The sequence below is a fragment of the Drosophila virilis genome, chromosome 4 (assembly GCF_030788295.1).
Source record: "Drosophila virilis strain 15010-1051.87 chromosome 4, Dvir_AGI_RSII-ME, whole genome shotgun sequence".
NCBI classification, from domain to species: Eukaryota; Metazoa; Arthropoda; class Insecta; order Diptera; family Drosophilidae; genus Drosophila; species Drosophila virilis.
Window position 1 is genome coordinate 4,291,939 of NC_091546.1, and position 17,210 is coordinate 4,309,148.

Sequence of the window (17,210 nt, forward strand, 5' to 3'; positions counted from 1 at the left end):
TTAATATTTTTTTTATTAATGCCGAACGATTAGGTTTTTAATGAACTTAAGCAAATATTTTCTCCTCCCGTCGCTTTTTGGTGACCACGGTGCCGGGCTTGTGCTGCGCCTCCGGATGATTGGTGAGCTCGGGCGGGCATACGGATACCGGGCTGGCTGTGACGCACTGCTTCAGATCGTAGAAGAGACTGCTGTCGTCCTTGGTGACAAAGGAGATGGCCACGCCCGTTTTGCCGGCACGACCCGTGCGTCCAATACGATGCGTATAGTCCTCAATGGACTTGGCCATGTCATAGTTGATGACCAGCGAGACGTCCTTGATGTCAATACCACGACCGGCCACATCGGTGGCCACCAGTATATCCTTGGCGCCGGATTTGAGCGCCGCCAAAGCATACTCACGCTGCTCCTGGCCCTTGCCGCCGTGCAGCGTGCAGGAATTGTAGCCGAGCTTCTCCAAGCCCTTGGCCAGAACATCGGCGCCCTTCTTCTGGTTGACGAATATGATGACCGGCGGCTCAATGCCAGCGGACAGGATCTGCATAAGCTTCTTGCGTTTGTCATTCTCGCCCATCATGTACACGATCTGGTTGGTGCGCTCTGTCGGCTTGCCCACGGAACCGATATAAACCGTGGCCGGACGTCGCAGATACGAGCGCGCCAAGCGCTCCACAGCCGGCGGCATCGTCGCCGTAAACATGACCGTTTGCCTGTACTTCTTCTTGGTGTAAAAGTTCTCCATCAGCTTCTTTTCGTCCTCGGCCTCCTCCGAGTCGGGCTTGAGATTTGTGACCGGCATATACTCGAGAATCTTCTGAACGTCCGGCTCGAAACCCATGTCAATCATGCGATCCGCCTCGTCGAGCACAATGTACGTGCACTGATTGAGCACCAGATAGCGATTCTCGAGCACATCGATCAGACGACCCGGCGTGGCGATGACTATCTCACAGCCCAGACGCAAACGGAAGCCCTGCTCCTCCCTGGACAGGCCGCCGACAACGACGACGGTACGTATGCCCAGAGGTTGGCCAAATTTGATGGTCTCCTCCTCGATTTGCTGGGCCAATTCGCGGGTGGGCGCCATTATGATGGCATACGGGCCCTGATCCACATCCTCCAGGCGCTCGATTTTGGGCAACGACTGAATCCACGAGAGCAGCGGTATAAGGAAGGCCAGCGTCTTGCCGGAGCCCGTCTCGGCGACACCAATAATATCGCGATTCTGCAGCCCAATGGGAATGGCCTGTCTCTGGATGGGCGTGGGCTCCTTGTAGCCGACCGTGTCGATAATCTCGATGATCTCGGGCGGAAAGCCGGACTCGTTCCAGCTGCGTATGGGATTGGGTATTTTGCCGCCCTTGATGGTAATGTTGTAGTCCTCGCGGAAGATGCGCCAGTCGCGTTCGGTCATCTCATCATTGTCCTTTTCGGACCAGTGTCGATCGTCCCACTTTTGTTTGTCCTCCTTGCGCTTCATCTTCTTCAGGCGCACCTTCTCCTGCTCCTTCTCGGCTTCGGTGCGCCGCTTCTCGAGCAAATCTCCATAGAATTTGCTCTGTGTGCGCTTCTGCTCCTTGATGTCAATGCCGGCGACGTTGCCCCGTCCAAAGAACTGCACATGATGCCGCTCCTTGTACAGATTATTGTAATCAATGGAGGTGTCCTCGCCAGCATCCCAGTCGAACACGAATTTGCGATCGTTAAGCCGTCGTACACGTCGCTTCTTCTTCACAATGCCCAGATAGCGTTCGCGTATGGCCTCCAGTTCCTTTTCCTTGTCCTTGTGCGTCAGATCCTCAACACGTTTGTTGTCCCTGTCGCGATCCCGTTCACCGCCGCCGCCGCCACCACCGCGATCTCCGCCACGTTCGCGTCGCTCGGACTTCATGGGCGCCGGCGGCGGCGCCATGGCAACGGGCAGCGATGCCGACGCTGTGGCTATGCCGCTGTTGCTCTTGCTGCTGCTGGCCGATTGCATTTGATCCCGGGCGGAATCGCGGGCGGCGCGCAAGCGCTCCACCTCCTCCTGGCGGCGTTTGATCGCCTCGGCGGCACGTTGCTCTTTGGTCAGAAAAACGGGCTTGCTGCGCGCCTCCTCCTCGCGCTTCTTCTTGTCCAGCAGCTCCTCTAGTGACAGCGGCTCCTTCTTTTGCTTGACATCGCTTTTCTGTTCGAGTTGCTCGTCTTCCGGCTTAACAGAAGTTCCGGAAGCCGAACTGTCCAATTTGGGCCTCTTTTCGGGCTCGCCGTTGCGTGCTCCACGTTCCCGCGAGCGTTCGCGCACCTGACGCTGACGCTCCGGCGAACGTCCGCCCCGCCTGGCGCGCTCCTCCCTGCGCAATGTTTTATATTATTAATTTGAATGTAATTAATTTAATTGTTTACTTGCCTGGAACGTGAACGTCGCTGCCGGCGCTCCTTCTCCCTGTCCGTTTGCCTGTCGCGCGGATCCCGCTCTCTGTGTCTCGTCGCATCTCTGTCCCGTTGTCGCTCCCGTTCCCGTTCGCGTTCTCGTTCGCGCTCCCGATCTCTGTCGGCTGTGGCTGCGCCACGTTCGTCCCTGTAACGTTCCCGGGAACGTGAACGCCGCTTTTTATCATTCACCATTTCGCAATTAACAGCGCAAGAGAAACAATTCTCCGCAGTTAAACGTTTAGCTGAAAACAAAACAGATGTGCGTGAATTAGAGATGAGCGCTGCCGGCGTAGCTGTAAATGAACGCAAGTCACAGTCACGGTCAAAATATGCAATTACTGCACTAATTATATAACACTAAATTGACAATTTATTAATTAAAACATAAGGCTAGGGCTTGGAATTGGATTGGATTGCATCAGATAGGCATTTATTTCGAAATTGGTCTATATCAATAATTTATACATTTTGCCACAGTCGCAGTTACTCAAATAGTGAAATGAGACCGTTCATTGGCGGCATAAAAATACTGATTTTGAATATTGTGCAAAATACCAAAAAAGGAAAAAGAGAAAAAAACCACCTAAACATAAATGGCGTCGGCCAGCTGTGTTGTAGTTTTTGGAGCCTCTGCCCTTGCGGGGCATTGGGGGGCTCAGTTTTGCGTGTTTTCTCTGTGCCAACGGACAAACGACGACTCAGCAAGTGACGCGTTGAACCAGAAACCCAGTGAAAAACAAAAAAAAAAAAGAGCAAACAAAAGAATCAAAAGCTGCGAAGTGCTCCAAATAGCATACATCAAGTAATTCCCTTGATTTGCGGCAATTGTGGGCGTATTATGCTTGCCAGTGCCTGTGTGCGTGTCAGTTAATTTCCAGCAGCTAGCAGCTGCACAGCTGCCATGAGCAACAGCAGGGATCAGGAGACGGCGCCGATTGCAGCGCCGCGCAATGGCAGCGCCTCGAATATGTTTCGCAGCTTTGGCTCGCTCTTTGGTGCCGGCGGCGGAGGTGCGGACACTGCACGTCCCGTAACGCCACAGTCGAGCGATGGCTACGTGGAGTTTGGCATGCAGGATCCGGAGCGCAGCGGACGCACACTGGGCACATTCGCAGGCGTTTTCAGTCCCGTAGCGCTCTCCATGTTCAGCGCCTTGGTCTTCATACGTGTGGGTGAGTGTGTGTGTGTGACGTCACAATATCGCACTTGTTTTAACGATGCCACCTTCCTTCCCTTCCCTTCCCACCCACCCTCTCTTTACCCCACAGGCTACATTGTCGGCAATGCGGGCTTATATGTAACATTTCTGCAGTTCCTCATCGCCTACGCGATTTTACTATTCACAGTCGCCTCCGTTTGCGCTATATCCACCAACGGTGCCGTGGAGGGCGGCGGCGTCTACTGTGAGTACCCACATAGTATGGAAAAACTGTGCGTACTCTTAATTTTGATTGTTTTTCAGTTATGATTAGCCGCACGTTGGGCCTCGAGTTTGGCGGCTCCATTGGCACGCTCTTCTTCTTTGCGAATGTTGTGGGCTGCGCCATGGCCATATCCGGCTGTACGGAGGGCGTTATGGATAACTTTGGTCCCGGCGGTCATTTCATACACGAGGCCAGCTCCCATCTGCCCGATGGGAAATGGTGGCGCTTTCTGGTCAGCAGCCTAATCAATACCTGCATGTTGCTGGTGTGCCTAGTGGGCGCCGCCCTCTTTGCCAAGACGTCAGTGCTTATTTTGGGAACGGTGACCGTTTGTCTTTTCGCAACGTATATTAGCTTTCTGGCGAAAGGCGCCACAAATGATACGGTAAGCGTCCGCCCGCATGCCTCAGTTGTAATCAATCATGCAGCTAAATCCCCGCCAGCCTTATCAATCTCAATGCTAGCGTGGTCTCAGCCCCAAGAGGGGAAAGTCCTTGTGTAATACTTTTAGAATGTGTCGAAAACTTACTTATGAAATTGTTATTTAATTTCATTAACTTATGATAATGTCGTATGGCATATAGATAAGATTCTGTTGCATTATTCTGCGCCTCGGTCAGTTTAATTTCCGCCGCTTTAATAATTCCATTGTGCTTAAGTACAGTGAACATTTCCTATGACTAACATTAGCCAGTTTTTACTGTAACAGCGCTTAGCATAGCCAACATTTGTAGTATAGAAATGACGCGGAATGTGAATCACCGGGCAGCTGCTGATAAAAAACTAACATGTCCGCAAATTCAATTAAATGTGTATCAACTAAGTGCAATAATCTTCCGCTATCTGTGATCTATACTATATTCATGTAATTGCATAATTCGTTTAGATTCCTGTGCCCGTGGAGAATACGAAAATGAATTGGACGAAATTTCTGAATTATACGGGACTCAGCAGCGACACGTTGAGGGAGAATCTGGATTCGCATTATGGCACGGATTATACGTCGAATGACAAGAATGTGGACTTCTCGACGACATTCGGTGTGCTTTTCGCGGGCGTTACGGGCATTATGGCCGGTGCGAATATGTCCGGTGAGCTGAAGAGTCCCTCGAAGAGCATACCCTGGGGCACACTCTCCGCGGTCTGCTTTACATTCGTCTCGTATATTATTCTCTCGTTCCTGATGAGCTGCACCACACCGTACCAGACAATGCAGAACAATTATCTGTTCCTGATGCCCGTCAACTTGTGGCCGCCATTTACCGCCATTGGCATTTTGACGGCCACCTTCTCGACGGGTCTGAGCAATCTGATTGGCTCCAGTCGCATTCTGGAAGCTCTCAGCAAGGACCAGGTGTTCGGTTCGCTGTTGAATTTTGTGCTCCACGGCACCTGGAAGGGCAATCCCATATGCGCCGTGTTTGTCAGCTGGGTACTGGTCGAGTGCATCCTGTTGATTGGCTCGTTTAATATCATCGCTCAGATTAATTCGGTGCTGTTTATGCTTTCCTATTTGGCTACGAATCTCGCTTGTTTGGGCATTGAGCTGACCGGTGCTCCAAATTTTCGGCCACTCTTCAAATACTTCACATGGCACACGTGCCTTGTTGGCCTGCTTGGCACGCTGATCATGATGTTTGTCATCAATCCGATTTATGCCTCCTCCTGCATCATTTTGTGCCTGATCTTGGTCATAGCACTGCATCTGTTCTCACCAGCCACACAGGCGGCGCAGTGGGGCTCCATTTCCCAGGCGCTGATGTTCCATCAGGTGAGTTTGTGAATTCAATTTGCTTGTATTTATAATTTAACACTCCCTCTCACACGCTTCGCAGGTGCGCAAGTATCTGCTGATGCTGGATCCACGCAAAGATCACGTCAAATTCTGGCGTCCACAAATTCTACTCTTGGTCTCCTCACCGCGCTCCTGCTGCCCGCTGGTCGATTTTGTCAACGATCTGAAGAAGAGCGGCCTCTACATCATTGGCCATGTCAAGCTGGGCGACTGCAATGCTGTTGAGGATGCCGTCGAGAACCAGCTGTGGTGGTCCTTCCTCGATCACATGCGTGTCAAGGCCTTCACCGAAGTGACCATCAGCCGCAGCATCCGTGAGGGCGTTCAGCATTTGATACGCTTGTCCGGCATTGGCGCCATGAAGCCAAATACCATTATTTTGGGATTCTATGACAATGAGGCGCCCAAGGATTTCTTTCAAAAGTGAGTAGTTGACAGTAGGTAATAAAATTTAAGAATTTTTTTTAAGTAAAGGGACTTTTTATCAAATTCCCTATTTAAAAATACATATTTCTACATACCTTCCCATATATGTTTAAATATTTCCCCATCTATAATCGAATAAAAGTCTTTTATATTTATATCGTTAATTCTGTAAAATAATTGCCTATAATTTCAGTGGCACCTCGCCCTATAAAACGGATGGCTTCAACGAGGGCGACATACAAAACTTTCCCATACGGCGCGACGGAGAATCCAAACACTTTGAGGTTCAGGAATATGTGCAAATCCTCTGCGATACGCTGCGCATGAAGAAGAATCTGTGTTTGTGCCGCAACTTTCAGCGCTTGGACAAGAACTTTATAACCATGTGCGTTGATAATGAACTTGTGCTAAACGTTTCATAAACAAATATCTAATTTCTCAACATACAGAAGCAAGCATGTTAAGTATATCGATGTGTGGCCCATTAACGTGTTCAATCCCACATCGGGTGATCCCTTTGACATGGTTTCGCTGTTCATGATGCAATTGGCGGTCATAATGTTGGCCAAGTGGAAACATTTGCGCGTACGCATCTTTCTGTGCGAAACAAATGAGGAGCGCACCGTGGGGTAAATATTAATTATAAATATTCCTTAAATTAAATTTTGAGTAACTATTAAACGCCTGCCTGCCCGCAGCACATTTGAGACGCAGGCACCACAAATGGATATATTCTCCAAGCTGAAGCTGGAGCAATCGCTGAAGGAGCTGCGCATCAATGCGGATATTATAGAGATTCAAGAATGGAGCCGAGACACGGAGTTCACACGCCATGCGCGCATACTTCGACAATTTACGGCTCAAGCGGATGAAGCTTTGCTGGATGATGGCGATGAGATAGCTGAGGATAAATTCAATCGCTCGCTGTTGTATATGCAGCGTGTGAATCAAGTAATACGAGATCGTTCCGATCAAACAGCTTTATCGTTTATATACTTGGCGGCGCCACCAAAGCCCACACTGCCGGACTTTAATGATCGCAGCGCCAGCTATGTGGAGCTACTGACCGAACTAACAGCCGAGCTGCCGCCCACAATACTGGTGCATGGCGTCAGCACGGTGACCTCGACAACGCTCTAAGCTAAATAAATCCCAGTCCCAGCCGCTTTCTCTGTTTCTCTGTTGTTGGAGATTGTAGGCGCACAGTGATATCAAATGCATTGCATATGCGGCACATAATCAAGTTTTAAAAAGCAAATTTATGCACGTTCGGTCTTTCCTTTCAATTGTAAGCCCATCTCTATCAATTAACATATATGTATGTATTTGTTTTTGTGTTGTGTGTAGGCTGTAAGCTGTAGCAAATTATAGCGTATAATAATATATTCATGTTCAGTTATAACTCGATTTTAAATTGTTTAGCACACACAACGACAGCAACAACAACAACAACCACTCTCTAATATCATCGAAACCCTTTGTACTAATTATCATATCAGCAATTCACAAATTAACAACTATATTTTATATGTATATTAAACAATATTTAACACATATGTGCGGACCATTTAAAGGAAACAACAACAAAAAAAAACATAACTATATCAATTTGTGCTCTGTTCGATATTAAAACGTTTTGTGATTTGAGAACCTGCTCTCTATGTAGCAAAAAGTATTATTAAAAACGGTTTGTTTCGCAAAAATAGATTTCATTTGTTTAGCATTTAGTTTTCAACATATTTACGGGCAATTCACAGTCAAGCGATTAACTGCTGCAACAATTTTTAAGCTAAACATATAAATTATAAATGATACATATATTTTTCTGATTAGGCTGAGTTAATTGTGCTTTGTGCCTGTGAATAGTCCAATTATATGATTATTTATATTTTTACTAGCAATGTATTCGGTTCTTTCCAATAACAAAATAAAGATAGCTATATTTCTTAATTTAAGACTACCTGTTTAATAATGTAAGTGAGTTTATGTATATGCTATAATTTTACTCCGTATATGAAACTTAATTGTCCTTACTGACTGACTGACTTAATGACGGCCTGACTTATTGACTGACTAATTGGTGATCAAACCTAAACTGTAAGAGCTACGAAGCTAAAATTTTCAATTCCACTCGTACGTGTGGAAAAATCGTGAAAAAATCGTGTATGTTACTTTTTTGATTACCATCCAATCGGCCTCAAACTCATATATATGTATATACATATATATATGTAAATATGCACATACATACACACATACATACATACACAAATGCATACATATGTACTTCCACGCATACATACATACTTACATATATATCTACATACATAGAAATGTACATACATACAAATAAGCTTGGTCTTCATTTGGCATTATGCATAAATGCATATATACATAAATGCATAAATACATGCATGCATATACTAACACACACACTCCCACACACAGACACACATACATACTCATACAAACACTCAGCCATAACTCGGTCAAAACTCAACCGATTTTCAAAAAGTTTGGCTTTTTGTTCATGGTTTGACTTGTAGATCAATTTGGCATCTTAATCTGGCAACATAATTCTGGGTCAAAATTCATGTGAAAATTGTACACCCAAATATCCTATTTAGATATAGGCCAAAATTTCCACCCCCATAACTCGGTCAAAACTCAACCGATTTTCAAAAAGTTTGTATTTTTTTTAATGGTTTGGCCTCTAGAATAATTTGGCATCTAAATTTGGCAACCCGATTCCTGGTCGAAATTCATGTGAAAACTGTTCCCTCAAATATCGTACATACACATAGGCCAAAATTGCCCACCCCCATAACTCGGTCAAAACTCAACCGCTTTTCAAAAAGTTTGTATTTTTTTTAATGGTTTGGCCTCTAGAATAATTTGGCATCTAAATTTGGCAACCCGATTCCTGGTCGAAATTCATGTGAAAATTGTACCCTCAAATATCCTATATAGACATAGATCAAAATTGCTTACCCCCATAACTCTTGCAAATTTCAACCGATTTTCAAAAAGTTTGGCTTTTTGTTCATGGTTTGACTTGTAGATCAATTTGGCATCTTAATCTGGCAACATAATTCTGGGTCAAAATTCATGTGAAAATTGTACACCCAAATATCCTATTTAGATATAGGCCAAAATTGCCCACCCCCATAACTCGGTCAAAACTCAACCGATTTTCAAAACGTTTGTATTTTTTTTAATGGTTTGGCCTCTAGAATAATTTGGCATCTAAATTTGGCAACCCGATTTCTGGTCGAAATTCATGTGAAAACTGTTCCCTCAAATATCGTATATACACATAGGCCAAAATTGCCCACCCCCATAACTCGGTCAAAACTCAACCGCTTTTCAAAAAGTTTGTATTTTTTTTAATGGTTTGGCCTCTAGAATAATTTGGCATCTAAATTTGGCAACCCGATTCCTGGTCGAAATTCATGTGAAAATTGTACCCTCAAATATCCTATATAGACATAGATCAAAATTGCTTACCCCCATAACTCTTGCAAATTTCAACCGATTTTCAAAAAGTTTGGCTTTTTGTTCGTGGTTTGACTTGTAGATCAATTTGGCATCTTAATCTGGCAACATAATTCTGGGTCAAAATTCATGTGAAAATTGTACACCCAAATATCCTATTTAGATATAGGCCAAAATTTCCACCCCCATAACTCGGTCAAAACTCAACCGATTTTCAAAAAGTTTGTCTTTTTTTTTAATGGTTTGGGCTCTAGAATAATTTGGCATCTAAATTTGGCAACCCGATTCCTGGTCGAAATTCATGTGAAAATAGTACCCTCAAATATCGTATATACACATAGGCCAAAATTGCCCACCCCCATAACTCGGTCAAAACTCAACCGATTTTCAAAAAGTTTGTATTTTTTTTAATGGTTTGGCCTCTAGAATAATTTGGCATCTAAATTTGGCAACCCGATTTCTGGTCGAAATTCATGTGAAAATTGTACCCTCAAATATCGTATATAGACATAGGCCAAAATTGCCCACCCCCATAACTCGGTCAAAACTCAACCGATTTTCAAAAAGTTTGTATTTTTTTTAATGGTTTGGCCTCTAGAATAATTTGGCATCTAAATTTGGCAACCCGATTTCTGGTCGAAATTCATGTGAAAATTGTACCCTCAAATATCGTATATAGACATAGGCCAAAATTGCCCACCCCCATAACTCGGTCAAAACTCAACCGATTATCAAAAAGTTTGTATTTTTTTTAATGGTTTGGCCTCTAGAATAATTTGGCATCTAAATTTGGCAACCCGATTTCTGGTCGAAATTCATGTGAAAATTGTACCCTCAAATATCGTATATAGACATAGGCCAAAATTGCCCACCCCCATAACTCGGTCAAAACTCAACCGATTTTCAAAAAGTTTGTATTTTTTTTAATGGTTTGGCCTCTAGAATAATTTGGCATCTAAATTTGGCAACCCGATTTCTGGTCGAAATTCATGTGAAAATTGTACCCTCAAATATCGTATATAGACATAGGCCAAAATTGCCCACCCCCATAACTCGGTCAAAACTCAACCGATTTTCAAAAAGTTTGTATTTTTTTTAATGGTTTGGCCTCTAGAATAATTTGGCATCTAAATTTGGCAACCCGATTCCTGGTCGAAATTCATGTGAAAATTGTACCCTCAAATATCGTATATAGACATAGATCAAAATTGCTTACCCCCATAACTCTTGCAAATTTCAACCGATTTTCAAAAAGTTTGGCTTTTTGTTCGTGGTTTGACTTGTAGATCAATTTGGCATCTTAATCTGGCAACATAATTCTGGGTCAAAATTCATGTGAAAATTGTACACCCAAATATCCTATTTAGATATAGGCCAAAATTTCCACCCCCATAACTCGGTTAAAACTCAACCGATTTTCAAAAAGTTTGTCTTTTTTTTAATGGTTTGGCCTCTAGAATAATTTGGCATCTAAATTTGGCAACCCGATTCCTGGTCGAAATTCATGTGAAAATTGTACCCTCAAATATCGTATATAGACATAGATCAAAATTGCTTACCCCCATAACTCTTGCAAATTTCAACCGATTTTCAAAAAGTTTGGCTTTTTGTTCGTGGTTTGACTTGTAGATCAATTTGGCATCTTAATCTGGCAACATAATTCTGGGTCAAAATTCATGTGAAAATTGTACACCCAAATATCCTATTTAGATATAGGCCAAAATTGCCCACCCCCATAACTCGGTCCAAACTCAACCGATTTTCAAAAAGTTTGTATTTTTTTTAATGGTTTGGCCTCTAGAATAATTTGACATCTAAATTTGGCAACCCGATTCCTGGTCGAAATTCATGTGAAAATTGTACCCTCAAATATCGTATATAGACATAGGCCAAAATTGCCCACCCCCATAGCTCGGTCAAAACTTAGCCGATTTTCAAAAAGTTTGGCTTTTTGTTCATGGTTTGACTTGTAGATCAATTTGGCATCTAAATATGGCAACACTGTTTTTAGTCAAATTCGTGTCCTATGTAGACATAGGCCAGGCCGGGACAGCGGACAACGCTTTATCGACTCGGCTGCTGATGGGGATCGGCTTCTATTAGTAAATAAATAGAAATTTAGTGGTATACACTATTTCTTGATAAACTTGGAATACCCTCTAAAAATCGAGTACATTTAAATGAAATGCCAGCTAATCCCTTGAGCGACACGCAGTCTGGATTTTGGGCACAGCTGGTTCGGAGAAACCAAAACTAATTTTCGCAGAAACAAACAAAAATATTAGATATATGTATATAATATTACGCTCATAATGCTGGAATATTACATGGTAATTTGGCTGAGATCTGCAGACTCAAACAATGCTCAGATTGGAACAAAAGAAAGGAGCAGCAGATCGGGCATTGTCTGGCTGCGGTTGGGTCAAGTGCGACTTTCCCAGGGACAAAAGAGATGCCAGCGATTGACATGGACAACAATCTCACGCAATACACGAAACAATACTTGACTTAACTAATCGCATTTTCGCAATTTAGCGCCAACCCATAATCCGCACAACCAAAACGATTAATCTAAATGCTGAGGACGAGGTAGAGGGAGAGGACGAGGGATTATCATCAGTTGGTGCTATTGTTATTGGAGAGGCTCGACTTTCAAGCGGAACCGCCCTCTGGCCTATTGTTCGCTATTTTGACAAGGACATGCAACTGGCCAAATGCCGGGCAGGTAAGCGACATGCTAATTGGAAACCTTCGCGTTGCGGGCGTGGTCGATCTTTAGCTGATCTCCGAGCCTGAGACGTCCTTTCGCTGGAAATTGTGGCCCTGATGATGTCGACCTCTTACTGCGGTCGCGTGGCACATCGATCAGCGGTTCATCAGGATCTTGATCGTGGGAGTGGGGGGGCTAGACAAGCAGAAGCCAGCGTCAAGATCAAACGTCATGTTACTGCCGCTGCTGCCTTTTGTCGGCAGGCTCAGCATCTGATCTTTGTTCTTGTCAATTTGTGTGAAATTTTCTTTGGACAACTCTTGACTCTTGCAACTTGACCGGACCGATCATTTGTACATTTTAGCCATGCCCGGCGCTCGACGCCTGCTTGTTTTGGAATTGTTTTGGCCGTCTTCTATAGAAATGCAGCCAAGTGTTTGAATTGATTTTTCTGCCCTACATTGAGTTAATTAACCTTTCGTTGCGGCTTCTCGAAAGTGGGCGGAAGCCACAGCCGGGCTCTGATGGCGGATCACTCAAATGTTGTGTGCATAATGGATGAGTCGAGTGGATCATGCCATACGGAAATTGCACCCAGAGCATGATATGCACTTCCAAGCTGACCTCAATCGCAGCTATATCTCGATCCAGATCTGATTGTCATTGTATACCTATTCTCCTAACTGAGACAACTTTTTCATTCATGACTGAAATGAAGAAGGTATTTACGGCATTCAGAAGATCTGATACCCTTTCAGATATGTTAACTGGAATGTTTTCAGGAAAATCCAAAGCTAAGCGACTTATTATTACTTTAGAAGCTTATATATAGTATACCGATCTGATGTGCTTGTTCGAGTAATTCGATTCTATCTAGAACATATATATGATTGCTATATTGACTCGATATTTCTTTCCCTGTCTTCCCTGTGACACGCCGTTCAGGCTGGATATTTTAGAAAATTCCACCCGCAAGTGTGGAAAAAAGGCGAAAAACGCGTGCATACAACTTTTTGGTTTTCCAGCCGTTCGGCAGCAAACTCATTTTCAAAGACCTTTTGCTCAAATTTATTTGAGGGGTTTTTCACATTTTTTGGAAAATTCTTTTCTCGTATATAATAAGCGTTGTTAGAACCTTTCTATAGCATATCATTTTATTATATTATATTATTATATGTGCAATATTGATAAGAATTTGTTTATATGTACGAATTTACATACACTGTAAAACTCGTGAATGACAAATTTAATTCATGATATCCTGAAAAATAAGAATGTTTTTCTACAAGGATTTTCGATTTTCTCTATGACAGCTATATGATATATTACTTCGATTTGAGACTTTTGGAGTTTTGATAAAAAGCATTATTTCATACATTTAATTATTATTTAATATATTTTTAAATGCCCCCCCCCCCCCCCTTATTTCATCAAATTAGAACTCTTTTTTAATATATATTCCATTCCCCTTTTCATATATAATTTAAATCAAGATTTCTAGAGCGTGCTCAAAGCGAGCGTCTGTTTCTAGGAAACGGCAGCAGCTTCTGCCATAACTTAAGACACACGTCAAGTCCTGCAGCTCTTTGGTAGCCCCCAACCCGGCCAGCATATCCGTTAGGGCCGAGGGTCTGCTGATAGCCGAAATGTGTCGCTCAATTGCAACGTTTTATGTGAATTTATTGACACTTAACCGTGATTTGGAAAACAAACAGAATAACGAGCTAAATACCCACTATTTGGCTGCTGGCAAGGACCTTTGACCCAGAGCAGCAGGTAGCCGGAGCCGCAGCCAGAGCCTGATCCTCAGCCGGAGCTCGAGCGGCGGCAGGCTCTCTTGATGGGTATCATAAATAGTCATCGCATAAATAGCGCGTCCTGTGACATTTATGACTCTATTGCGACTGCCGTTGGGTAATCTGAGTCCTTCTTTTACTGTACACAAAAACTTATCTTAATAAGCATTTAATGGTAGCGGTAAAAAGGCGCACAAACACAGTTCCAAGTGTTGCCGTGCCGAGACATGTTCCAATTCCCCGAGTCCGAGTCCGAGTCCGAGCGAGAAGTGTTAAGTGGGCGACCGATAAGTTCTACAAGCGGCAACAGCTAACCACGGGGGTGCCAAAGATAAAATACCTCCGCCATTTAGTTAGCTGTTATTCAGGCCAATTCATTCATCCAAATTCGAGCAATTGTTGCAATCGATTGACTCAAGCATTCGCTTCAGTTGGGCAAATAAAAAACAAGCAAGATAGGGGATGCCCTGAACCCTCTACTCCCAACATCAAATGCATATATATGGTGACTCCAGCTCTTATTATTAACCAATCAATATAATCATCGAAAAAGTTTGGAATTTCGCACCGACCTCTATTTTGAAAAATAGCGTGATGTTACCCCTTGCCATTTTGTCGATTTGGTTTAAGATTTTTATTTCCTTTTTTTTATGCTTCAATAACAAAATTCTCAGAAAAAGTATTGTTGCTAGATGTAAAAAATAAAATATAAAATTAAAAATATAATAAATAAGTAACAAAGTTTTGATCGTGTGACTTGCTTTCTTAACTGAACCGCAACTCTTTTTGGGCTAACCCAAAGAAAGCGCTCGTATAATTAGTTTGTGTTTGTGACCCAATAAAGCACAATGGCTAAAATCGAAAGTACAACAAAGTAAAACCGCACTTGGGCGAAATTCTTTTGTACGGAACCAAAAATGTGGTGCAGAGCACTTACCGAAGGACCGCTAGACCACAGACATGCAAACCAAATTGGCAACTGGCCAACAATGATGGCCCACACTGTGGTTATCATGAGAGCCAAACGAAAAGAAAAAACAACAATAAAGAATATAACAATTGCGATCGAATAAAATGCAAACATATTGGCGCAAGTATCAACAACAAAAGGTGTCTTTTCTTGCTGTTGTTTTTTTTTGATCCCTGATTGACCTTGGCAACAATAGTTTGACATATTGCATTAAATGTGAGAAGAGTCGGCTATGCTCGACTAGGAGATACCCAGCATCAAGCTGCTGCATCTAAAAGGCAGAGGACTCTGCTTCTGCTTCTTTTCGTAAGCCCATACTAGAATACTTGGGAAATGTTGCCTTGTGTAACTTCGTTTTTTATTGACAGATCTTTATGAAATTTTCAGAGTTTACATATTAAACTCAAAAGTGTGTAAATACCAAAGCGCGCGGCGCTGCCTTTATAATTATGTTTTCTTTTACATTTCAGGAAAATGGAAGGCAATATAAAAAAAGTGAAATGTGTTTAATCTATATATACTATACAAGTATCGACATACCAAGTGTGCTGTATCTAGCTCTTATAGTCTTCGAGTTATGCTTAAATAACACGTCTCAAAATTGAATATTATTTTAAGAATATAATTCTTATTCATAGGCTATGCAATATATATATATATTAAAAACTTCAAGTCTTTGGACAAGTCTTAGTCAGACAAATATTGCCATATATATACAATATGCCTCCTTCGGGCTGTTACATGCACTTGCGCAAAACGATTATATTTTTTAGGGCACAAAAGGAGCTTAAAGGGCCTTAAAGAAAAACTCACATATGTATTTATGACTAGGGAATGGCAGCAAATGGCAGGTCAGACAAAGCAAACGGATTTCTCAAGTGGCAATTAAACGTTTTGACCGCAAGCCAGCCAATTTAGGGCACGGGCTAGGGCCAGGTGAGCGTCAGGTAGACGAGCGTGTTAAAAACAGGATCAGTCCAGCGAATCAGGTAAGAGCAGGCCGCGCAGCCAATCAACATTGAGCGACGCCTGCTGTTGCCGGCTATTTAAGGGCCGGCTTGGGACTGCGTCTGCGTCAGTTATCCTTGGGCTAGCACACACAGCGAACATGTTGACGAACAGCGAGGAGCACTTTATCGAGCACTTCTACTACAGCGCCGAGAGTCTGGAGGCGGCAGCGGACTCGCTGGCCGTTGGCAATTTGCAGGATCAGCTGGAGCAGCTGATGAACCAGCAGCAGGATAGGGATTTTAGTGGCAGCGCGGACAGTCTGTCCGATGGCACCAATAGCTGCTCCCTGGAGCTGTACTATGACACGCCCGCGGTGCTGGAGCTGGAGCAAATGCTCAGCGCGCAGACCCAGCAGCAACAGCAAATGGGCGCCTCCAAGTTCCAGACAAAGGCCGCCAAATACTGGCACAAGACGGCGCGCAACAGACCCTACGATGCCAGCAGCAGCAGCGCCTATCCCAGCGCAGCTAGCGAGGATCAGGAGGAGCGCGACGATTGCGCGCCCGATGTCCTGCGCAAACGTCGGCTGGCGGCCAATGCACGCGAACGCCGCCGGATGAACAGCCTCAATGATGCCTTCGACAAGCTGCGGGATGTGGTGCCATCGCTGGGCCATGATCGACGGCTCTCCAAGTACGAGACATTGCAAATGGCGCAGGCGTACATTGGGGATTTGCTCACGCTGCTCTCCAGGGACTATTGAGTGGATGATGGTGGCTGGTGAGGGGTAGCTGCGGGAGGCAATGCAACCGGGACGTGTTGGAGCAACACTCGAACCTAGTGTCAACTTTAAAAGGCTGTTAGTTCTTAGGCTTAGCTGCTAAACTATTTAATTAAGATTTAATTTAAAGAGTGTTAATAAAAGTTAATTAAGATTCAAAAAACAAAACTAAGATATAAATTTTTATATTTGTAATTTTTTAAATATTTTTGCTCAGCTTTCCAAGCTGGATGGTATTTGCCTGTTTAAACAAATCAAAAACCTTTCAAAACAGTCAGAAAAATATTGTTAAATATTTTTGATGAAGTGGAATTAAATTTCCCAGGGATATTTTTTCCTATGACCATTTATATATTTAACGATAAAAGTGTTGCCAGATTTAATCTGGAGGGCATGAAAAAAAGGGAAAAAGTGAAAAAGAGTCAAACCTCGTGAAAATCGGAT

At 43.6% G+C, this 17,210-nt stretch overlaps 3 protein-coding genes across 4 annotated transcripts; 2 read left to right on the forward strand and 1 right to left on the reverse strand.

Moving 5' to 3' along the window:
* Nucleotides 1-6: 6 nt before the first annotated feature.
* Nucleotides 7-2,786, reverse strand: LOC6629036 (probable ATP-dependent RNA helicase DDX23). Of its 2 annotated transcripts, none has more exons than XM_070208742.1 (2): nt 2,389-2,786; nt 7-2,332 (listed from the first exon to the last, which is right to left on the reverse strand). In XM_070208742.1, exons 1-2 carry the CDS (start codon nt 2,608-2,610, stop codon nt 47-49), a joined length of 2,508 nt encoding a protein of 835 aa, XP_070064843.1. In that variant the 5' UTR covers nt 2,611-2,786; the 3' UTR covers nt 7-46. The 2 variants fall into 2 exon arrangements, with proteins under 2 accessions (XP_070064843.1, XP_002052813.2); XM_002052777.4 differs by having other exon boundaries at nt 7-2,336; nt 2,393-2,784.
* A 266-nt stretch (nt 2,787-3,052) lies between these two features.
* On the forward strand, nt 3,053-8,013 carry LOC6629035 (solute carrier family 12 member 9). The gene is made up of 8 exons (XM_002052776.4): nt 3,053-3,590; nt 3,687-3,821; nt 3,881-4,227; nt 4,729-5,613; nt 5,678-6,060; nt 6,257-6,448; nt 6,513-6,692; nt 6,762-8,013. Exons 1-8 carry the CDS (start codon nt 3,320-3,322, stop codon nt 7,201-7,203), a joined length of 2,835 nt encoding a protein of 944 aa, XP_002052812.1. The 5' UTR covers nt 3,053-3,319; the 3' UTR covers nt 7,204-8,013.
* An 8,027-nt stretch (nt 8,014-16,040) lies between these two features.
* On the forward strand, nt 16,041-16,938 carry amos (absent MD neurons and olfactory sensilla). Its single transcript, XM_002052775.4, has one exon. It carries the CDS (start codon nt 16,143-16,145, stop codon nt 16,746-16,748), a length of 606 nt encoding a protein of 201 aa, XP_002052811.1. The 5' UTR covers nt 16,041-16,142; the 3' UTR covers nt 16,749-16,938.
* Nucleotides 16,939-17,210: the final 272 nt, after the last annotated feature.